The following is a 24,909-nucleotide window of genomic DNA, read 5'->3' on the forward strand; positions in this document are numbered from 1 at the left end:
CTAACAGGTCAAAGTGGGTGTCTTGGTCCACTAATAGTATCTCAACCTTCGCCCAAAGTGGAAATTGGATAACAAATAATTGGGTCCAAGGATGGTAGTTTCAGAAGGGAGCATGCCAGAGCTTCAAGATTGGTAATCTGCCCTCTGCAAAAAAAAAAAAAAAGCACTAACAATCTCTCAGACCAAAGAGTTTCTACCTGCCCCCTTTAACTGTGAGGATACTAGGCACAGAACCACCTAGGCAACACCCTAATCCACCCCATTTAGTGGTTAGTCCTGCATAATAGGAGTCCTAGTAATAGGTCAGGACCCTAATTATCAGCAAGGACTGCTCAGGTGAAGTCAAGATTTTGGCAAACTGAATCACTTCATCAGTAAAACATGTTGCACTGATCAAATGGGAAGCTTCTATATTGATCCCTTCATCAGAAGGCTGACGAAAGCTCACTGACAAAGTAAGGGAGAAGTTGGTACGATTTTGCTTCACTTAATGCCTTGATGCCTCACTTATTGCACATACTTACATTCACACAAAGATGATGTAAATGCAAAAAGCATTAGCATAATTATTGGTTGGTCCACTATTGGTTGAGGCGTAGAGTATCATACATACTCTTGTTCTCCAATGTTGAGATTCATTATGCTTTTACACATGCAGTGAATATCTCCATCTTTGAAGTCACGCTGAATGACCCACAGTCAACAGATAAAGAGCATGCAAAGAATATTCCTAAGTACATATAAATTCAACAAACCAGTATCTTATTTTTTTTTCAACAAATGTTTTATCTTTGCTTTGGTTTGGCTGATGTACTCTGGTGCATATTGCTACAAAGACATAATTAAATTTGGTAGTTTGATCTGTTTGCCAGTCTTCTGTCCATTTCCCATTTCAAATATAAAAAGAGCTGTTTGGGTAATAGTTTGCAAGACTATTTCATTCTGTGGCTACTGGTTCTTAGAATACAAATATAATTTACATTTAGAATGTAAATGATGCTGTCAGGCAGGGAAGAATTTATGTTTCCAGAACAGGACTCCTTTCCCTCAAGATGTTCCTGCTCACTGCTAATGGTTTTACTAATAAATGGCAGATTTCATATATAATAAAAAAAGTGAAAGACAAACCCATCTAGCAAGAAAGTATACTATAAAAGGGGCTGAGAAAATGGAATAGTAATAGAATTGCTCTGTTACAAATGGGCTTTTTTTGTAGAGTAAGCTCTGGAAAGTATACATTTTTCCCATCTGCAAAGGGGATTTGTCATTTTTACAACTTCGTATTTAATAAACTGACAGGCTGATGTATAGGAACACATTTATTGCTTTAAAAAAGGTATTAAGCAGATTTTTTGGTGAAGAGATGAAATAAACAAGAGGCCTTATCCAGCATATGAGACTCATTATGTATTCTGTAATATAAGTTCCAATACCAAAGGTCATAATATGCATGACCGTTATTTTTATTCTTAAAATACTACAGGTCTCCCAAATAGGCAGCACAATGGTGCAGCTAGCATTCAAGTTCATGTAAAAATTCAGTGCTACTATAAAAGAGAAAATATCAAAACCAGATACTTTTCCATGTGAACATATCACTAAGGATATCTCGCATATTTAAAGGAGTGATGTGGATAATTAGAAATTTTCCACGGCAACTTGCATATCTAGAAACTGCATCTTACGAACATAATTTTTTATATCAAGTCCTAACCTAAATACTGATGCTGAAGATGGTGGCAAGAAATGTGCACAGCTCTCAACAGAATCGATACACGTGTGTTCTCTATCATTTTGGCAAACTCAACTCATTTTAAAGAAGTCAGCTTCACAGCTATTCAAAATGACCAGAAATTTTCATGGACTGTTTCTAATTAAAGTTTTCCATATTCACTACTTTTTCACCCATTTTATGAACCTGAATTTTAAAAAGTTCACTCATTTGCAAAGGGAAGTTCCATCATGAATAGATTAAAATGCTTTCAATGGAGTGAATAAAATTCGGTCTAGTTTAATAATCTTTTTTCTTCCGAGATTACCCAAAGTGCTTTAAATTGGAAAGTACATGATCTAGAAATCTTTCAGAACGAAAACTTAAATAATTTGCTCCAAAGACCATGTTCTTTCATTTTCTTTTAGGACCATAGCAAAGTTTACCAAAATAAAACTCCCAGAAATCAGCAGGTATTAAACAATCCACAGGAGAATTGTATCCATGCTTGTTCAACAGCTAACCGCTTATGTCTGAAATGTTAATATTTAAATCTCAATTGGAGATTTTTATGTGTGACATAGCAAATAAATTTGCCAAACCTTATGGCATGTATAACTCAAAATATATGCCTTGCATTCTCAAAATGATTTTTTATTAAATTGGTTTCAAATGTATGGCAGTTTGAGACAATTGTAGAGGTTTTTAAAAATATGAAATAAAAATGAAAATACTTTTCCTAATATCTATCTAGTCTGGAAAACTAAAGCAAGGAATTGTAAGCTCAATTTTTCATGTTAATAATGAGCTCTACTTTTCCTAACATCCATTTAGCCTGGGAAATTAAAGCTCAATGTTTCATGTTAATAGGAAAATGTTGATCCATGCATATTACTGGAGTATATCCTAATAGTAAAAACAGAATTACAACTCTTCCGGTAGTTGTACTTAGGTATTCATCTACGTGACACACAGAGGTTACCTAAGAGATAACATACAGAAAAGCATTCAGTGTTTTAGAAATGTTGACTACAATTGACAGGGGGAATGAAAAGTCCATTATCCAAATAAAGCCTCGATAAAGTTCATTAAACAAAAGGGGCGAAATCCTCTTATACTAAGGACAGTAATTTTCACATTTTTACTGAAGATACAACTGATCCTTATGGAGGGCAGCAATAAAACTGTCCAAAAGCCAGAGGCATTTGTGTTACATTAATTTATGTGTAATTCTTGCCACTTTAAATATCCCAATTGAAAAAGTCTGTCCATGAGTATTAAAGACTAGATGCTTTTGGACGGGAGGAAACAGTAGAAGCCTTTTCCTTCTACTATTACTATGATCATCAGATTCCATAGTTAAATCTTTATACCAGTTTCTTCTTCAAAGATAATCCTTTGCTTTATGGCTTTTCCGCATGCATTTTACTGGAATCAAGTCTGCTGTATGACATTCTCTAGGAGCTCACCAAAACATAAATCATGCTGTTGGAAAAAAAAGAATAAAAAAATAATATATGTTTTTGTTAAATGTTTGTTCTGTTTCATTGGAGATGGGTAACTAGTAACCGACCTTTAAGCTTCACTACTGGGCTGACTAGGGTTATGGCCAGACATTGCTAATGGCATATCCCGCCTACCACAAAAATTTAAAAGCCAGAGTGAACTTACTTGTGTAATAGCATAATAATTGCAATGCACCAATTAAAAAGCTCTGCCAAGAAAAGGTGACATGTTTTTCCTCTTCCAAGCTGATATATTGAAAATAGTATGGACAGTTCCTAATTTATGATCATGACCCTTATTTAAGCTCCAGTGATTCACTAAAGTTAATTACTAGTTTCCATCATATCATAAATGCTTTATTTGCAGGATTTATTCTCAATAATATAGAAATCAACCAAGCAAATATATTTTATACGAAAGAGGGTGCACATCTTCAGATTAATTAACTCAATTGTTCATCATTTAATTCTCTTATTGGTGCTTAATGTTATTCTGATATCAAATCCCAACTTATTATAAAATAATTTTAATTGCCTTAATATTTAAAATAACTATGGTTTTATTTTAATTTTTGAAAGTGAAAACAGGTTTTGCCTAAAGTAAAGCAATTTAGTAAGAAAATTCTAAACAAGTATTTTGTTCTTTAAAAGTCAATGATTCAGGATCAGAAATTCCGAAAGAATCAGGAATTCTATATCCCTGTTATTGCTGAATCAACAATGTGACACACAATGAGTCAGTATGATATTATAATTTAAGGGATTGGACCAGAACCCGACACTCATCCATTTTCAGTCTATGCTACAGGATTTCTACTGTAGTGGAAAATGGGAGGAAACAATTAGGTTGCCACCTTAAGCTGCTGAATTAAACTGAGCTAGATGCTACTGGGCATTCATAAACATCCCCTCCCCCTTTCATTGTGTCCGTGCTTATTTAGGGAAGCCACAATGCAACAAAACAAAGCTATAGTCTAAAATTTAATATATATTTCCAAAAAGATCTCCGTTACTCATGGAATATAGAAATTTCTTGGAAAATAATGTAAGTGACTGCAACTGATTATATAATGCATATTACCGTATGCAAGTAATTCTTGTCTAGCCTCACCATGGGAATCATTTTATAAAATGTCGTAACTTAGTCTTTTGATCTCTGGGCATTAAATATACCCAGAGACCAAAAAGATTGGGACTTCCCTGTATCAAAAGAAATGAATATTAAGTTCCTGGGCATTTATTGAAGACATTGCTATTCAATAAAAGCATCTTTGTATTTTTATTTAGCTTTCTTACACTGCATGTTCAACTACTTATCAAAAAGACACTATTTGTTAAAAATAGATCACTTACCCATATAGGTAGTAAAAAAAGGATAGAAGATAAAACGCTAGTTTGCACCATCCTTCCTTCTGACAATATGCTAAAATATCCGCATTCATAATGGTTGTGGGATCATAGAGTCCTGGTCCACTCATTACAGGCCTACTCATATACCTGAAAAAGTGAATTGGGGAGGGAGGGGTGTGAAAAGCCACAGTAAAAATGAGTTTGCTTGTCAAGAAACTACATCTATTATCACACTTACAGTGCTTTATATCCTGTTCCATGTACTCCAAATTCCTTGATTCAGCAATTTTGGGACGGGGGGCGGGGGGGAATTGGTTCCTTCAAGTCAATGTTGACTCCTGGACGATGCAGTTTTATTGGCATTATTTCAGAAATGGTTTGCCATAGCCTGCTTCCTAGGCTGACCTGGCCCAAGGTCACCTATCTGCTTTCATGCCTAAAATGGAACGAACTAGAACTGGCAGTTTCCTAGTTTATAGCCTGGTGCCTAAACCACTACACCAAATTGGCTCTGAATGTAATATACACCGTTAAAATTGAAAATCTCTATTCAGTTTATCTCTGCCAACATTTAGTTTCTGATATCAAAAGATACCGAGCAAAGGGCCAACTTCAAACAATAAGACAGATTTCATAAAACAAATGAAATCTCAAATCTAAGTGAAGCATCCTTTATGGTCATCCTATGGTCTCTGCAGCTGAGATAACCAAAAATGTGAAAGGGGTGATTTCTAATAGTAGAAAGAGTATCTTATGATAGCTGGCAGAAGGGTAGTATCCCTCTGAATGTGCTGACCTGATTCCTCTCTTTTTCATGTTGCTGAATGGAGATATACTGCTCAAAAAAATAAAGGGAACACTTAAAACAACAGAATATAACTCCAAGTAAATCAAACTTCTGTGAAATCAAACTGTCCACTTAGGAAGCAACTCTGATTGACAATCAATTTCATTTTGTTGTCAGGACATTCAACTTTGTACAGAACAAAGTATTCAATGAGAATATTTCATTCACTCAGATCTAGGATGTGTTATTTGAGTGTTCCCTTTATTTTTTTTGAGCAGTGTATAAACATGAAGTTTTGTATTAGTTTCTTTGGGAGTAAAAGCACGAAGCAATTGTATTAACTATGAGCAATAACAACAAGATCACAACTGATCTCTGACTATGATATAGCAGAAGAATGCAACACACTGTTATCTTTCTCTTGGTTCCCTTGGGATTTTCCAAAAGTGAAGAATGGGGGAAAGAATTGAATATCAAGTAATGTTGGAGAGCAGAATTTAGGGAGAGGGAAATCCCTGCAGAATAATTCATACAGAATGAAATACATGAAAAACAAAAATGAAAGCTGTACAAGTAAAGCTTTAACATACTGTGTTCAAAATTACCTCCAAATGTGGTAAGCCAGTAATGGCATATTAAGACTCAGTGTAAGCCATTCTGTTGCACATAAAAACATGACACAGAAGAATGCATGGATGAGATACTCTGGAAGTACAAGCTGCAAAAGAAGACACGTAGTTAAATCACCCTCTTTTTTATTTTTGGGCACTTAAAATAAGGCTTATTTTATATATAGGTTCATTATTTATAGGAACAATAAAGGAATGAAATAAAAGCCCATTAGACAAGATAAGCCAGTGAACAAAATGTCAATCTATCGTGTCATAATAACTTACTTGTGTTACACATATTTAGAGGAACTGAATAAAATTGTTAATATCTCTTACAGAATTTGCAGTGTAAACATTAAACAAATTGCATTATCACATATACAATACTGTACTTCCAATTTCCAACTTGTAACTTGGAGAGGTTAGATTTATGCTACACAATTTCTAGCAGTCTCCATATTACATTAGGCAATGACATTTAAAAATCTTTGAAAGCTGCCTAGTATCTCTAATTAATTGAAAGTAGAACCCTAGCTGCCTAGATAAAAATATTTCCATAATCTTACTGCGCTATCTCACCATTAAAATATGTGCAAGTTTGAATTACACACTTCTTAAAGAAAGGTCAGTAACCTCTTGGAATATGTAGACATATCTGACATTTTAAAACATAGTATAAATTTTATTACTAGGGGCAAGGTGGCTAGTTTTTAGTCTGGTCTGTCACAAAATGCTGGAAGCAGTCTTTTTATCTTTATGGGAGAAATAAAGACAAAATAGAGGGAGGGACATCAAAAGAGAAACATACCTCACACTCATAAAATTGGGAAAAGGCAGATGAAGAGAGCAGTTTGGTTTAGTGGTTAAGACACCCAGGTTAGAAAGCCTATGGGGAATTTAGGCCCAAAACTGTTGCACAAATCACTAAATATGGATATATTTCACAGCAATTCCAATGTAAAGACAGGAATAAATACAATAGAAAAAAAATCTGTGTCTATATTCAATCTTTCCTAGATTTTCTGTTCTAAAGAAAACTTATTTCCAATTTGTACTTTTTGATATATTCATTTTTTAATCTGTATTTTTTCAATATACCCAATGTAGCAAATTCTGATTATACAAGGTCCTGATATAGGCAGCTGTACTGAACAAAATGAGCAGCTATTCACTTTAACAAAAGCCATTGGTGATTTGATATGCCTTGATTTATCTGAATTTGCAGAAGCAAATGAATCTTGTGCAGGGGTCTCCAACCTTGGCAACTTTAAGACTTGGCTGAGGAATTCTGGAAGTTGAAGTCCACAAGTCTTAAATTTGCCAAGACTCTTGATCTAGTGTAAAAGAAACACAGACTTTAATCAGCGTAGACTCAATACATTCAAATTGCACTTCTGCTGAACTAGGTTACATTGTGCAACATGCCTATTTGGAATAAACCTCCCATGGACCTAAAAGTCCCTACCTCCTTTAATATTGAATTTTTTGGGAATGCCCTGTTTAAGCAGCCAGGCCAGTAGCTTTGTGTGAAAAATGTTTCCAGCTGCCCAGAAACAAGAAAAAGGAAAGCAGAAGAACAGATAAACAGCTGGGTGTAAACCAGGTCTATGGCAAATGTTTAAGAGACCATCCAGGGCATGGAAGACTAGTAAGTGAAATAAAAAGTCACTGTAATGCTAAGATTCCTGCTAAGTTGCTAGAAGTTTCTTATTTTTATTATTACTTTTCCCCGCATATAGTCTCAAGATGCTACATTTCCAGACAAAGATTCATTTACGGCACACAATTCAACGATATGCAAAATCTCTCAGCAAATGTCTCTGTATTAAACAAAAAAGCCCAGAGAAGCATAACATGCACATGGTAATATCTTTTTTTCTTAAAAGTCTGATAAGGGGATGCATAGATGAAAGTCTCTCTCACTCACACAACAAATGAGAGATGATTTGAGTAGGGTAAACTGTTCCATGCACAGCTTCTATCTATGTTACTTCTTCATTAGAAGATATGTTTTAGCAGTCATTCTACCTAACGGGGGAAAAAATTCTCATTCACCAGATTGCATTTAGCACTAGTGCCTGTTCCTGTGGCTCAACTTCAGCAGGGAATATCTGATATAATTTTTAGGGGAATACTATCTGGTCAGTGCATGTCAAAAATATATGAAAAGAAGTAGTCTTTTCCAAACCTTTCAAGTATGCTGTAATTTGTTTAGAATACTGTAATTTCTTACCAAAATCATATGGGCAGTGGAGAATTTGGATCTGCTGTCTAATAAGCCCAGGAATTGCATAGTATTAAACACTACAATAAGGTCTTCTTCAAGTCAATTTTGATTCCTGGTGATTTTATACTTGTGAGCATACAATTATCTTGGCAATAATACAGAAATGGTTGCCACTCACTTTTGGAATGCTCTGCCAACTGCTCAGATTCAGACTGCAGCCCTGGTTCCCTTGGAGAGCTCCTTAATCATTCCAGATCTACCTTAACTTCCAGGTCCACACAAAGTCAGACAACGACTGCCACCTATTAGGACTACTTTAAACGTTTTGGAAATGGGCACCTAACTCACTAAGATCAACTCCAGTTTTACTTGTCACAACATGGAAAAACAGAATTGGTGGGCATTAAGCACACCCATAGGAGAGGCTGCAAATAAGCATCCATAAGATCAAGGTAAGGGTGGCTCAGTGGCTAAGACATTGAGCTTGTTGATGAGAAGTTTGGCGGTTCGAATCCTTTGCGTCGTGCAATGGAGTGAGCTCCCATTACTTGTCCCAGCTTCTGCCAACCTAGCAGTTCGGAAACATGTAAAAAATACAAGTAGAAAAATAGGAACCATTTTGACGGGAAGGTAACAAACAGTGCTCCATGCAACTTCATTGTTTAATCATGCTGGCCACATGACCACAGAAACGTCTTCAGACAGTACTTGCTCTTCAGCTTAGAAATGTAGATGAGCACTGCCCCTAGAGGTGGAAACCGCTACCACACATGTGCAGGGGAACCTTTACCTTCTTCACCCAACCATCAAGGTGGGCAATAAAGGAAAAGTACTATTTTTATTATTACACTACTATTACACTATTCTCTTGCTATTCCCATGCAAATAATCCACAGTAAATCAAGAAGCCAGAATATTGCTCCTCCCTAATTCCAAGATGAATTTCCTTATATTCTAATCAGCTCTATAATAAAGCTCTAATCAGAATCCTAACTTAACCATCGTTCATGATTTGAAATCAATTTGCAAATTCTGATTAAGGCACAAATGTGACCTTTCTTCCATTTAAATAAACATGAACTTATTGAATTGTTCAAGTCAAGTCCTGTTAGTAACTGACTTCTCGTAGAAGAATTTGAGCATGAAACAGTTTCCCCCAGCTCTTATTAAGCAAATGCAAAATTCAAAAAATTATTTCAATTCCTGAATAGACAAAAGACAAGCAAATGAACAGGCACATGGACCAAAACAAGAGTTAACACAGACCATAGACATGATCCTATTAAATGGAAAGCAAAAAGACTATGGGATTAAGACATTAAACTAAAAAGCAGTACACACCTTGAATGCAATTTTGACTCTTTTAATCTTTTTAACCTTTTCAACTGTCTTTGTGCCGAAAACGTAAAAAGCAGATTGAAAGAATGTTAGTGTGACCACTGACAAGTTCACCAGCAGATAAATAAGTTAGAATTTCAAGAATGGGGAGTGAGGGTAAGTGTGAAAGAGTACAGGGACACAATTCTACCTAGAAATCTTAAATCAGTTAAATATTGTTGAATCAAATAAAATGCATGTTAAATGATTATCTATGTTAAATCATCATACATTTACCAAAAAACATAACTAACTAAGCATTCATGAAGGTCTGTCTCATAAACTTACAGGATTTAGTGTATTACACTGGTCTATGGGATTCTTGTAGTCAGTCTTCAACTCATCAAAAGCTATAATCTAAAATAAAATTAAAATGATTAAGCAACAATATAAGAACTCTTAGTTTTGTAAAGTCCAGCATTTAGAACAGCCCAACCTCCAAATTCAAATTCTTAAGGGAATCTCCTAAGGCAGTGATTTTCAACCTTTTTTGAGCCGTGGCACATTTTTTACATTTACAAAATCCTGGGGCACACCACCAACCAAAATAACATTTACCTCCAGTCCTGACCAGGATTAGAAATCAGGACCATGGGGAAGAGTAGCAGCTTCAACTACTCGCCACAGCCACACAATGACAAGTGCACGGCAGCCCAAATGGGGGTCTTCCTGGGTGTGGATGAGAGGTGGCCTGCTATTGGTTCATTGCTAGTGGTCGGGATGAATCCTAGAAGGTGATTGGTCAGTGAGCGTTCCTTGTGCCTCCACTCTTCCTGTCGCTGAAAGCTGGAGGGATTGTGAGGGGAATATTTATGTTCAGATGGAGGTGACTGGCAGCAGGCCGGATAAATGGCCTCCATGGGCCGTATCCGGCACGCAGGCCATAGTTTGGGGGGCCATGTTTAATTTCCCCACGGCACACCTGACCATGTCTCACGGCACACTGGTTAAAAAACACTGTCCTAAGGCATTGACTCATCCAGTTAGCTTCAAATAATAAATAAGCACACTTTTAGGTATTCACTCAAATCCCCTACACAGCACCCAAATCTCCCACTAAGCCTTGAATATTCAAATTGTACGAATTGGAGTTGGATTCTAAGCAAGTTACTGTAAGCTGACTGAGGCTTTATCTGGACCTATTATCTGGGAGGTGTTTCACCTCGTCACTGCTGAAGTGGACAGAATCTTGAGTTCTAGTAACTCAACAACCTTTTTATCAAATCCGTGCACTTCCAAAATGATTAAAATTTCTTGGGAGATGATGTGTGGTGCTTTATTCCCTGAAAAAAATGGCAAATTCTGAATTCTGAGTTTATTTATTTATTCATTCATTCATTCATTCATTCATTTATTGGATTTGTATGCCGCCCCTCTCCGTAGACTCGGGGCGGCTAACAACAATGATAAAAACAGCATGTAACAGTCCAATCCAATACTAAAATAACTAAAGAAAACCTTATTATAAAAACCAAACATACATAGACATACCATGTGTAAATTGTAAAGGCCTAGGGGGAAAGAATATCTCAGTTCCCCCATGCCTGACGGCAGAGGTGGGTTTTAAGAAGTTTACGAAAGGCGAGGAGGGTGGGGACAATTCTAATCTCTGGGGGGGAGTTGGTTCCAAAGGGCTGGGGCCGCCACAGAGAAGGCTCTTCCCCTGGGTCCCGCCAAACGACATTGTTTAGTTGACAGGACCCGGAGAAGGCCCACTCTGTGGGACCTAACTGGTCGCTGGGATTCGTGCAGCAGAAGGCAGTCCCTGAGATAATCTGGTCCGGTGCCATGAAGGGCTTTATCTAACCTCCAACCTTCTCTTTCCAAGGAAGCTTGCTCCGGTTAGAGTTTCAGAGACCCACAGGATTATCTGGATTCTTTCAGGCTGAGACTGAACTTGTGGAGGCTGGAGGGATATTGTGTGAACTTGACACTTTTAAATCTCTCAGTAACTTTTAATATAAACAATCATTATATCCATCTGCGGTGGCTACGGGTATTAGGAAATATAGCGTTATGGTTCTCTTTTTCTCTCTGGAGGACTCCGTTTGGTGCTGGTGGGCTATTGACCCCTTATCAGTGGAGATTTCAGAGCTCAATCCTCCTCCTTTTCCTGTATGATATCTACACGAAGCTGCTGCGTGTGATCATCTGCCAATATAGAATTTAATATACTGAAGATACTCAGTTGTACATATTGATTCTAGGCCAACCCAAACAATGTCATCAAAATGATGCCCCAGTGCCTGTATTCTGTGAAGATCTGGATGAGGAACAAAATGGAACGGAAGAAGGTTTTTTAGCTCTTGCAGTAGAAACATAGAAACATAGAAACATAGAAACATAGAAGACTGACGGCAGAAAAAGACCCCATGGTCCATCTAGTCTGCCCTTTTACTATTTCCTGTATTTTATCTTACAATGGATATATGTTTATCCCAGGCATGTTTAAATTCGGTTACTGTGGATTTACCAACCACGTCTGCTGGAAGTTTGTTCCAAGGATCTACTACTCTTTCAGTAAAATAATACTTTCTCATGTTGCCTTTGATCTTTCCCCCAACTAACTTCAGATTGTGTCCCCTTGTTCTTGTGTTCACTTTCCTGTTAAAAACACTTCCCTCCTGAACCCTATTTAACCCTTTAACATATTTAAATGTTTCGATCATGTCCCCCCTTTTCCTTCTGTCTTCCAGACTATACAGATTGAGTTCATTAAGTCTTTCCTGATACGTTTTATACTTCAGACCTTCCACCATTCTTGTAGCCCGTCTTTGGACCCGTTCAATTTTGTCAATATCTTTTTGTAGGTGAGGTCTCCAGAACTGAACACAGTACTCCAAATGTGGTCTCACCAGCGCTCTATATAAGGGGATCACAAGATTTTCCATCTTTAGCTCTGGATGGAGTTGCACTCTCCAGATAGAGCTGGTGCACAATTTGAAAATCCTCCTAGATCCTGCTGAAGGAATGGCAGATATAACCAGAAGGGCCTTCATCCATTTGTCCAGTGCACCAATTTCACCTTTACCTTGACCAGGATTTCTTTTTCATAATCACTTCTACCTTAATCACCTCATATTTGACTTCTGCCATATACAAGGGACTGCTCTTGAAGACCACTCAGAGCTGCAACTGGTCCAGAATGCAACTGTATTGTATTGTATTGTATTGTATTTATTAGATTTGTATGCCGCCCCTCTCCGAAGACTCGGGGCAGCTAACAACAATATAAAAAGACAATGTAAACAAATCTAATATTAAAAATAATCTTAAAAACCCCAATTTAAATAACCACTCATACATACAAGCATACCATGTATAAATTCTATAAGCCTAAGGGGAAGGGAAATTTCAATTCCCCCAGGCCTGACGACAGAGGTGGGTTTTAAGGAGCTTGCGAAAGGCAAGGAGGGTGGGGACAACTCTGATATCTGGGGGGAGCTGGTTCCAGAGGGTCGGGGCCGCCACAGAGAAGGCTCTTCTCCTAGGTCCCGCCAAACGACATTGCTTAGTCGATGGGATCCGGAGAAGGCCAACTCTGTGGGACCTAACCGGTCGCTGGGAACTGTACAGGCACGCATGTACCCAACATGTCACACCTGTGTGGCACCTCTCCTACATGAGCTGTGCTCATTACTGATAGACTTCTATGTGCAATTCAAACTATTGCCCACCTTGTATGCTTCTTCACAGAGAGTATGCCCCAGGTCACATCCATGAAAAAAAATGTCATTTATTGGGTCCTAGGAAATGTCCCTAACCTATCCAGAGATTAGGATGCCCCAACTAGGGGCTTTAAAGATTGTCTGTTTCCCCAGGGCTAGATAAGGAATATTTTGTCAGGATATAAACCTGAAATAATATTACAAGTACAATAGAAGTAAAATGAATGCTGAGTCATGGTGCTTCAGCAAAATGATGCAATCTGTTCTATGATCTGATTGGTCAGTACATGTATATAATGTAATACACCTGTTGGGTGGGTGTGGTCTGGTTTGATGGTTTAGTATAGTGTGGTCTGATAGTAGTTGGTTGGTTGGTGGTTTGTTCTGTAATATAGTGTAGAGTAAATAGTTACTTTTTGATATTACTGAAGAAGTAAAAGAGCCTTCTGAAGAAAGAACTCCTGCTGTCGTGTCTTTATTGAGAGAACTACCTTGTGCCTGGCATCCACCAAGTTTCCAACGCAAATTCAAAATAACTCTGACATGTTTCTCTTTGATTGTATTATCAAAACTTGTTCTTTTTGTGGTTTGGAGGAATCCTTTTTTTTTACTCTTATCAGATGATGTCATCTTACTAGAAATTTTTATTATTTTTATTGTATATCATTCAGACTATACAATAAGTTTGGCTTTACTTATTTATGTAATTTTAGGATAAAGGGGAGAATACAATGCAAACACAATCTGATAATCCAATTAAAATGTCCATGCTCTCTATTTTATAGCATGGGTCAATGTTGAGGTCAATTTGTCTTTAGTGTCTTCTAGACTGTCAGCTGCCGTATTCTTCGCCAATGCACATTTCTTGGTGTCAGACAGGATTCTCCAAGGTAAAGATGTTTATCTTAGCACACGCATAAAAAGGGGATTCCCCCTGGCCCTCTACCCTTCTCGAGAGAAAAAAGTGTTTGCTATTTAAAGATCTAATAGAGAAGCAACATACCGAGGCTAAGAGGCGCTAAGAAGGGCTGCTCCAAAGTTTCTGACTAAAGACTGGATGATTCTATTAAAATCGGAAAAATCCAAGAAAGCAACCAGGAAATGTTTGCTACTTTGATCAGTTAATCTCCAAAAAGTTAGGTAACAGGTGTGAGCTAGAAATATTGTATCAGATTAGTTTTATTTATTTATTTTATTTTGGAATGTGTTTTAAACTTTGCAGAGGTCTTCAAACTTGGCTACTTTAAGACTTGTGGACTTCAACTCCCAGAATTCTTCAGACACCTATGCTGACTGATCCTAATTACCTGTACTAATTAATTATGGGTTCGGGAAGTAATCTATTTTTTTTAAACTTTCAATTCTCCTATTTTTAACCTTTTCTATACATGGCATCTTTTTTAAATTTAACCACTTTAAATATCCCACAAACAAACAAAAACATGGATTAAGATGTTCAAAACACTACAAAAAAGTAGTATTTTTCTATTTTTGTAGAAAACATGGCTCTCTGCCAGCAGGCCTAGGGCCATTGAACAAGACTAACTAGCTCCAGCCAAGAAGAATGAATGTTTGTTGAATGATTGTGTCATTTTGGGGTTTTTAATTGTTTAAAACTGTTATTGTTTTATCATGTCTTTTAATCATTATTTATACTTATTATTGTATTCTTTCTATTACTCTACGCCGCCCAGAGTCTGCAAGAAGTTGGGCAGTTTATAAGTCTAATAAATTAAATTAAATTAAATTTCTCTATTCACTTTCCCCAGGCTCTATAATACAGGTAGTCCTTGACTTACAACAGTTAATTTAGAGACCACTCAAAGTTACGATGGCACTGAAAAAAGTGATTATGACCATTTTTCACACTTATGACCGTTGCAGCATCCCTCTTGTGATGTGGTTTATATTCAGATGTTTGACATCCGAGTCATGTGATCAATTCAATTCAATTCAATTTATTAGATTTGTATGCCGCCCCTCTCCGAAGACTCGGGGCGGCTCACAACAATAATAAAAACAGTATAACAATGGAACAAATCTAATAATCCTTTTCTGTGCCCTTCTGACAAGCAAAGTCAATGGGGAAACCAGATTCACTTAACAACCTTGTTGCTAATTTAAGAACTGCAGTGATTCACTTAATAAAGTGAAGCACTATCCTATTCTCTAAGAGCTTCATTCCTTATCCCATCCGCCTGGTTAAAAACTCACAACTATTTTTTTCTTGCCATGTACATGTATATATCCGAACTAGACTGTGTTGTTTCTCTTTGTATAATAATAATAATAATAATAATAATAATAATAATAATAATAATAATTTATTAGACTTGTATGCTGCCCCTCTCCGAAAACTCAGGGCGGCTCACAACAATGTATATGTTGTATAGATGTATATATACGTGGATATATACATAGTTTTCCATTTATTTCTTTATTCTGTCCTGGTTATATAGTGCATATTGGAGGTGGTGACCCTTTGAGAGCAGTATGCTACAAAAATTCATTTCATTCATTCCTTACTTGGACTTATATGCCGCTCTACTCCCAGAGGATTCTGGGCGGCTTACAACCAAATAAACATAAAATGCAATATAAAACCCCCTAAAAACAATTAACAATTAAAAAGTTTTTTTAAAAAACATGCACACATGCTAATTAGCACACGTTCAAAGCAACAATAAAGTCATTCTATTCCTATTCCTAATGCGGAAAGCCGTTAAAATGGAGCAAACTCACTTAAACCAGTTTCTCACTTAACCACCCCTAAATTTTGGGCTCCATTACTGGTTGCAAGTCGAGGACTCCCTGTATCTTTCCTTAACACGCTTTTTCCTCTTTTGATCACTTCAGCTTCGAGAGGCACCAAGTACCCTGCTGCACTTTTTTCCTCCAGTTTCACCAAAATAAAGGATGACACTCGTGTGCATGCAATGTTAGTACCTCCAGGACCGCCTTCGGCCGTACAAATCCCAGCAACTGGTTAGGTCCCACAGAGTTGGCCTTCTCCAGGTCCCATCAACTAGATAATGTCATTTGGTGCGACATAGGGGAAGAGCTTTCTCTGTGGGGGCCAGGCTCTCTAGAATCAGCTCCCTCCAGAGATTTGCACTGCCGCCACCCTCCTCGCCTTCCGTAAAAGTTTAAAGATCTGTGACGCCAGGCTTGGGGCCATTAGACCTCAGACCCCTGGCCGATGAGTGCAGTATGTCTCACAGTGTGAATGGGAATGATTGGTTTTAAATGTTATTATGGTTGTGATTGAATCGGTTGACTGATTTTAATGTATTGGGATTTTAGCTTGTAGTTTTTAATTAATTAGATTTGTTTGTACGCATTGTTTTATATTGTGTCTTGTGAGCCGCCCCGAGTCTTCGGAGAAGGGCAGCATACAAATCTAATTAATAATAATAATTTATTTTATTTTATATTTATTCATTCATTCATTCATTTTTGTCCCCCTCAAAAAAACCATAATGAAGGTTACAGAGGATATGCTCGTAGTAAAATATATCAATGAAAAGGTAGAGGAAAAGATACAGGTATAAGATATAAGGTATAGGTAAAAGATATAGGTATAAGATAAGACATACTGTATAAGATATAAGAATAGAAGAAAAGATATAAGAATGGGAGAGAGAGAGAGAGAGAGAGAATTATAGGAGGTACATTAGGACAGGGGTCGACAAAGTTGTTCAGAATCTAGGAGCCAGCCAAAAAATTTAGGAGCCAGAATTTTTTTTAAGCAAACTTGGTTTTTTGCCGAGTCTCCACCTGACATCGCTTTCACCCCCTCCCCCCCGGCGCAGGCCTGGCTCCGCCGAGCCGGCTCTGCTGTACTCCCGTCGGGATCCGAGGGGAGACCGTTAGTCAGAAACCGAAACAGAGAAGAAGGAAAGGGAGACCGGGCCGGGGACGCGGGTGAGGGGGGGAGGGGGGAGGAGGGGTTACTGGTCGGAAGTCACCGCGCACGCGGCCGGAGGAGGAATGAACAAAACCTCACGCCGGGAGGGGAGGGGCTTCCGCTTCTCTCCGAAGGCGGGTGAGCGGCCAAGATCGGAGCGTCTGTGTGCGGTGGGGGGGAGTGAAGGGGTTCGAGTAGGAGGCGGAATGGAGGCAAGGGGGGGAGGGAGAGACGCACGCAAGCGCAGGGGATGCTGGGAAAGCAGCTCGCTCCGAGGTTGATGGGCGGAGCTACGGAAGCCAAGATGTACCATTTCTGGGCGTAAACACAAGGCGGGAAAAATATACTGTATACCAGTGATTTTCAACCTTTTTTGAGCCGCGGCACACTTTTTATATTTACAAAATCCTGGGGCACACCACCAACCAAAATGACACAAATCTAATAAATAAATAAATAAATAAATAATAAATAAATACATACATACATACATACATACATACATACATACATACATACATACATACATAAATAACCCCCTCATATATACAATCCCATGTAACATCCCCTTATAAATACAGTCAATCATCAATCATCCCTCCTGAAATTTATACCACTGTCTCATTTATGGGTACTTCTCCTGTCTTTCCCCCTTTTCTCTCTCATGTTTCTCATTTCTCTCTCTTCCTCCCTTTTTCCCTCATTCCTTCTCCCTCTCACTTCTCCTCTTTTTCCATCCCTGTCTCTCTCCCCCCCTTATGTGTGTGTATGTATACACACTCCAACCATTTCCAAAACCAGTTGAGGGCTGGGTTTTTTTTCTCTTTTATCCTTTTCAAAAACAGGTGTGGGCTGGGGGGGGGGGTTTCTTATTATTTGGATGCTTTTTACCATATGCTTCAAGAATCACCTCTCTCTCTCTCTCTTTTGTTTCTCTCTCCTCTCATTCTCTGCCTCAATCATTTTCTCATTTCTCCTTTTTTCTCCCCTTTTTGTTCTCATTTCTCTCACTCTCCTTTCCTCTCCCTATCTGTCTTGCTTTCTCTCTCTCTTGCTATCTTTTTCTCTCTCTTGTTCTCTTATTTTCTCTCTCTCTCTCTTGTTCTTTCTCTCTCTCATGCTTTCTCTCTCTTGTTCTTTCTCTCTCTGTTGCTCTCTCTCTTATTTTCTCTCTCTCTCTCTCCTTTCTCTCATTCCCTCTTTCTCTCTATCCTTTCTATCTCTCACTCTTTCCTTCTCTCCCTCCCTTTCTCTCTCTTTCCATTCCCTCTTTCTCTCTATCCTTTCTATCTCTCACTCTTTCCTTCTCCCCCTCTCTTTCTCTCTCTTTCCTTTCTCTCATTCCCTTTCTCTCTATCCTTTCTATCTCTCACTTTTTCTTTCTCTCCCTCCCTTTCTCTCTCTTTCCTTTCTCTCATTCCATCTTTGTCTCCTGGGGCTGACTGCGCCTGCCCTGCACCCCCCACCACGGAGGGAAAGCATTTGGCATCGGCACCGCCAAACCCCCCCCCCCTCCACAAGCAGCAAAAGCCTCTGCGACTGAGCCGGAAGGCAAACGGTGCACCCCGCCGCTTAGGCTTTTGCTGCTCCTGGGGGGGGGAGGATTTTCTCCTCCCCGCCCCCCCGGCAGCCAAACGTCGCTGGTGCAGGAAAGCAGCGTGTTAAAAGGCGCGCTGCTTTCACGGAAAACAAACCCGGCTTTCCTGGCAACGGAGGATGACAAGCAGGAAGAAGCGGGGTGGAGCAACGCCAGGCTCAAGCAGGCAGCTTCCGCGCGTTTCTTTCAGCGGAAGAGGAGGAGAGGGAGCGGATCGGGTGGGCGGGGGCAGCGCCTTCTACTGCCGGCGCCTCCCCGCCCCCGCCCCCCCCCCAGGCAGGCAGGGGAATGGGAACTGCGCGCCCATGGAAAAGGGCACGCAGGGGGGTATTTTGGGGTGTGCGGGTAGCGGCGGCGGGCAATAGCCGGGGGGCGGCTTCTGCAAGTGGGAGCTCCAGGGCTGAAGCCTCAGCCCTGGAGCTCCCACTTGCAGGAGCCACCTCGCGGCACACCTGGCCATGTCTCGCGGCACACCGGTTGAAAAACACTGCTGTATACACATACAGTACAGCAGGCAACATTTTCTAGGCGCCAGACAACATTTTCTAGGCGCCACTGGCGACCAGGCGCCTGGGTTTGTCGAACCTTGCATTAGGACAGGGGTAGATAAGGCGTTTCCTATTTGACAACTTGTTGTCTTTTTGAAAGGAATGCTGTAATCCAGTTGAGGGATCCTGAAATGATGATGATGGTGATGGTGGTGGTGGTGGTGATGAGGATGATGATGATGATAATAATAATAGTTTTTAAAGTTTTTTAGCTATATTAATTGAATTTTTTAGATATGTATAATGTTTATTGTTTTGATATGTTGTGAGCTGCCTCCTCGGAGAGGGGCGGCATACAAATCCAATAAATAAAATAAGTAAATAATAAATTTCGGTCACGCCCTACAATTGCAGGAAAACTCCCAGGGCGACCTTTCCGTGCCCGCTGCACCAGGTGAACCCCGGGTTCCCACGTTCCCCAAACCCAGCCCGGCCTCGCCAGGTGAGATGCCAAATGCAAACTGTGTTTGTGGAGGGAGCGCAATGCCTGCCTCCCTCGCCTGCCTCTTCTTCGTCGTGGCACCAGCTTTTTTAATGCCCGCCCCTCCCCGCATGGGCGGCCGCTTCGGGGCTCGACTCCTCCAGAAGCGTCCCAAATGAGGGGACGCCTCTCTCCTTCAACTCCCTGCCCGCAATTCCACCCCGCGCTCTCCCCCTTCAGGACCACCGCCCCAAATGAACGCCAGGACGCTCCTCCTGCGACTCACATGCCAGATAGCGAAGAAGATCAGCGCGGCGGTAAGGAGCAGCGCCAACATATAACAGAAAGCAGCGAACGTGAACGCCATGGCGGCGGAGGCGATTGACACACTACGGAAGGCCGGCCCGACGTCGAGGCGCGCGGAAGTTTCTGGGCCGGATCATTCAGGGTGGCCGCAGAGGCCCCGGAGGGGGGGAGCGGCAGAGGCTTTCGACGTCACCGCGCAAGCGCACACGGGGAGAGAAGCTGCCGCCACCGTCGTCGTCGCCGCTTTCACGGACCGAAGTTTCCGTGCCGCAGCGTCTACTTCTGGACGGCGGTGGAACTGCACCGTGGCTCCTTTTCCCGACGCCGGGATGGTTTTGTTATTCGCATCCTGGGGAAGTGTCTGACGAACTCGGGACACGCGTAATGATAATTAAGGTGGTGCTCCGGTTCAGCGCTCTGTTTCCTGCTTCTTTCGCGGAATAGCAACGTAGCAAGAGGATGCATGGAAAGGAAAGCGGGGTTTTGCGGGGGGGGGGGGGGGGCGGGGTTGCCCCCAGATGAACCGCGAGGTTCTGCTCCGAGGAGAGTGTCACGTCAGTCTGTACGGATGTACCGTTCGTACCACCCTGCAGATCCCGCCGTTAGGAAGCGCACATTAGCTGACTCCGTTATAACTTAAGAATCGTTTTGCCAGCCCCGGGAAAAGGGCTTGTCCTGTGTTTGCCCATATTTTTTAAATTATATTTAATTAAGTTAATGAAAAGAAGGACAACAAAGATGATTAGGGGATTGGAGCAGTGTTTCCCAACCTTGGCAACTTGGAGATATCTGGACTTCAACTCCCAGAATTCCCCAGCCAGCATTTGCTGGCTGGGGAATTCTGGGAGTTGAAGTCCAAATATCTTCAAGTTGCCAAGGTTGGGAAACACTGGACTGGAGGATAAAACATATGAAGAAGGGTTGCAAGTACAGTGGTACCTCTACCTAAAAATGCTTTTACTTAAGAATTTTTCTAGATAAGAACTAGGTGTTCAAGATTTTTTTGCCTCTTCTTAAGAACCATTTTCTACTTAAGAACCCGAGCCGGGAAAAATTTCCCAGGAATTTTGAGAGCAGCACGAAGGCCCAGCCAGTTTCCTGCCATTCCCTCTTTAATCTCGGCCATCTCGGGCTTTTCTGGGCTGCCAGAGGAGCCTCTCAGTGGTGTTTAAGGAGGCTTTAGCAGTCCAGAGTGAACAAAGCATTTTCCTTTCTCTTGGCAGTTGAAGAGGGGGAAAAACCTCTGCCAGGGCCCAGAGAAAATAAACACTCCCTTCGCTCTGGGCAACCCAGAGCGAACGGAGCGTTTTCCTTTTTCTGGGCGCTGGAGAGGGAATAAACCACTTTGCTGTGGCGACTCCCTCGCGCTGCCTTCCATACACCTGGTGCAAGGTTGCCTCCCAGAGCATCTGGGCGCGGAAAGGCAAAAGGGGGCGCTTCACCCTGGCCAGATCAACTCGGCTTCGGCCAAACCAAGGAGTCACCACAGTAAAGGCATCAGCTACAAAGTGAGCAAGCGAAAGGAGAGGGGAGCCTTTCAGCATGGGAAGGAAGAGGAAGCAGGTAGCAGCAGAAGCCACCTTTCGGTCAAAGGAGTGGGAGGTTCCCCCCTCTCGTCCACCTGGGTTTCTCTCTCTGGCACACTTTGGGAGGCAGCCTTGCACTGGGTGTATGGGAGGCGTGTGCTCCTCCTCACCTCAGAGTCCCTCTTTATTTTTTTAAGCCTTAAAGTTTTGGGTTTTTTTATTCCCCTCACCTCACCTTCTTCCTTCAACAGCGACTGTCCTGCTCCTCTTCTTCCTCCCCCCAATCAAATAATGAGCTTTTATTTCTTTCCTAATGGGTTTGAACGCATTATTTGTTTTTACATTGATTCCTATGGGAAAAATTGCTTCTACCTAAGAATGTTTCTACTTAAGAACCTGGTCACGGAACGAATTAACTTCTTAAGTAGAGGTACCACTGTACTGGATATGTCTAGTCCGGCAAAAGTTTTTTCCCTTGGGTGCCAAAAGCATGCCCACATGTGGTATGGCACATGCATGAGTGCCCACATCTATAATTCAATGCCCCTGCATGCACGCCCCCCACTATGCCGCCACACTCCGTGCATGTGTGTACGCCCCCTTCCGCTCCCCTGCTCCCATTTCCTGATTTCTGGTGGGTCTGGTAGGCCTGTTTTTTGCCCTCCCCAGGCTCCAGGTCCTTTCTTGGAGCCTGGGGAAGGCAAAAATGCCCTACGACAGCCTCCGCCTGAACCAAAAATCAGCTGGCTGGCACGCACATGCACTCTAGCTCAGCTAGGACAACGACTCACGTGCCGGCAGATATGGCTTTGCGTGCCATCTGTGGCAAGCGTGCCATAGGTTCGCCATCACTGGTCTAGTCCATAGGTAGGCAAAGTTGGCTCTTCTAGGACCTGTGGACTTCAACTCCCAGAATTCCTGAGCTAGCACGATTGGCTAAGGAATTCTGGGAGTTGTAGTCCAAGTCATAGAAGAGCCAATTTTGCCTACCCCTGGTCTAGTCTTATGAAAAGGAATAGAGGTGACATGACAGCAGTGTTCTGACATCTCAGGGGTTGCCACAAAGAAGGAGTCAAACTGTTCTCCAAAGCACCTGTGGGTAGAACAAGTAATAATGGGTGGAGGAGAAAAGCAACCTAGAACTAAGGAGAAATTTCCTGAGAGTTAGAGCAATTAATCCGTGGAACAGCTTGCCTCCAGAAGTTGTGAATGCTCCAAGTTTTAAAGAAGTATTGAATAATCATTTGTGTGAAGTGGTGTAGGGTTTCCTGTCTTAGCAAAGGGGCTGGACTAGCAGTCCTCCAAGATCCCTTCCAACTCTTGTTATCCTGATTGTATCATTGACATGAGTACAGTACATGAAATACCATATTTTTCGGAGTATAAGTTTTTGGGGAGGAAAATAGGGAAATTCATCTGGCTAGTATCCTTAGTCTGGTCAGTTTCAGCACATTATTTTATCCCTTTCTTAGGGTTCTAAAAAAACCCTTATTTGGAGATAGTAACAACGAAAGAGCTTGCAAGCCAGTAAGAGCTGGGAACATTGTTAGAACCTGGTTAGGACTGGAAAGAAAAATTCTGAGCAAGTAGAGCAATGAAAAAAAAAACCTGCAAAGACTTAGGGCTTGGAAAACATTATTAGCAGAGAATAACAATGAAAGACCTTGCAAGCGATAAGAGCTGGGAACATTGTTAGCACCTGGTTAGGGCTGGAAATAAAATCCATTCCTATTCCCAGACCATTCAAAGGGTGCTCATTCCAAATTGGTCTGTAGAGATTTTCAGTGATTGGGGTCATGATTGGAGTGTGTGCCAGCAATTTTACAAGGAATAGGAATTGAAGTAGGATCTCGGGGACCGCCTACTGCCGCACGAATCCCAGCGACCAGTGAGGTCCCACAGAGTGGGCCTTCTCCGAGTCCCGTCAACTAAACAATGTCGTTTGGCGGGACCAAGGGGAAGAGCCTTCTCTGTGGCGGCCCCGGCCCTCTGGAACCAACTCTCCCCAGAGATTAGAACTGCTCCCTCCCTCCTCACCTTTCGTAAGCCCCTTAAAACCCACCTCTGCCGTCAGGTATGGGGGAACTGAGATATTCTTTCCCCCTAGGCCTTTACAATTTATGCATGGTATGTTTGTATGTATGTTCGGTTTTATAATAAGGGTTTTTTTTAGTTGTTTTAGTATTGGATTGTTACATGCTGCTTTTATCATTGTTAGCCGCCCCGAGTCCACGGGGCGGGGCAGCATACAAATCCAATAAATAAATAAAAATAAATAAAATCTGCCCATCCTGCCACAAATATAACTTTGAGGGTGAAGAGAAATTACTTTCTGGAAAGTTGATGTTTGTTTCTGAATCCGTGGCACTTACTCAGAATCAAATTATTTTGAGATCAGATTCTGGTATAATGAATCTGGAGATGAGGGGGTGATGGTTTGCATGCATTTACATTTACATGCATTTCTTAATTATTTAAAACATTTTAGAGGGGATCTCCCAGATTTCTATTTATTGTGTTGTTTACCCAAATGTTCCAAGCAAGATCATAAAAGATCCACATTTGGTTTCTTTGGATTCATATGTTCTTTTTTAAATTCGTTGACTACATCTAGTGACCAATTTCATGATGTGGATTATGTCTGCAAATAACAAGGTACTGGATTTTCATAAGATGAACCCCTCAAAATTACACAGAATATTTTACTCAGGTGAACAAGACAACTCAAGAAATACAAGCTTGTTTTAAATTCTAGATCAGTGGTTCTCAACCTTGAGGTCGGGACCCCTTTGGGGGTCGAACGACCATTTCACAGGGGTTGCCTAAGTCCATGGGAAAAGACAAATTTCCAAAGGTGTTAGCAACTAAAGCTTCTATTCTGGCATCTCGGAACATATTTTTACAATCCAACCAATCAAGCATTTACAGGAGGGTGCCCCTCTGACCTCTTGCCAATCAGCTTAAAGATCTGTTGGAAGAATTGGCGCTAAACTTATAGTTGGGGTCACCATAAGATGAGGAAGTGTATTAAGGGGTCGCAGCATTAGAAAGATAGAGAACCACTGTTCTAGATCTTTTCACACTGGAAAAACATGCTGAAGTTTTCACAAGGAATGTCACGAGATCTTTCACTGTATCTCATAAGATGTCTTTCTGGTTTGTTTTGGTGAATATTGATCTCCAGCTATATCACCGTTTGGTGTTCAGATTTTCCTAAATCTGATATTCACATCCATGAATTCCCAGCATACATCACTCACCTGTAAATCAAAACATTAAGTATCACCGCCCCCCCCCCCGCCCCCCAAATCACAATGACAGAGGAGTCGGATTTGTCCCAGAATTTCTTTAAATGTCTGTTCTCAATG

The 24,909-nt window shown here is 40.8% G+C and overlaps 1 protein-coding gene across 1 annotated transcript; it reads right to left on the reverse strand.

Annotated features, from left to right (window-relative positions):
- Window positions 1–1,306: 1,306 nt before the first annotated feature.
- Window positions 1,307–20,328, reverse strand: CNIH1 (cornichon family member 1). Its single transcript, XM_070749506.1, has 5 exons — window positions 19,996–20,328; window positions 9,857–9,925; window positions 5,959–6,071; window positions 4,570–4,713; window positions 1,307–3,196 (listed from the first exon to the last, which is right to left on the reverse strand). The coding sequence occupies exons 1-5, from the start codon at window positions 20,074–20,076 to the stop codon at window positions 3,169–3,171; spliced, it is 435 nt and encodes a 144-aa protein (XP_070605607.1). The 5' UTR covers window positions 20,077–20,328; the 3' UTR covers window positions 1,307–3,168.
- Window positions 20,329–24,909: the final 4,581 nt, after the last annotated feature.

This window comes from Erythrolamprus reginae, chromosome 1 (genome assembly GCF_031021105.1).
Source record: "Erythrolamprus reginae isolate rEryReg1 chromosome 1, rEryReg1.hap1, whole genome shotgun sequence".
NCBI lineage: Eukaryota > Metazoa > Chordata > Lepidosauria > Squamata > Dipsadidae > Erythrolamprus > Erythrolamprus reginae.

Bases quoted from the DNA above. Each gene is read 5' to 3' on its own strand.
- CNIH1 (XM_070749506.1), bottom strand. From the start codon at position 20,076: ATGGCGTTCACGTTCGCTGCTTTCTGTTATATGTTGGCGCTGCTCCTT. The intron at 6,072-9,856 runs GTAAGTTTATGA...CTTCTTTTGCAG, and splicing joins AGTGTAATACACTAAATCCT to CTTGTACTTCCAGAGTATCT. The intron at 3,197-4,569 runs GTAAGTGATCTA...TTTTTCCAACAG, and splicing joins TTTTTTTACTACCTATATGG to CATGATTTATGTTTTGGTGA.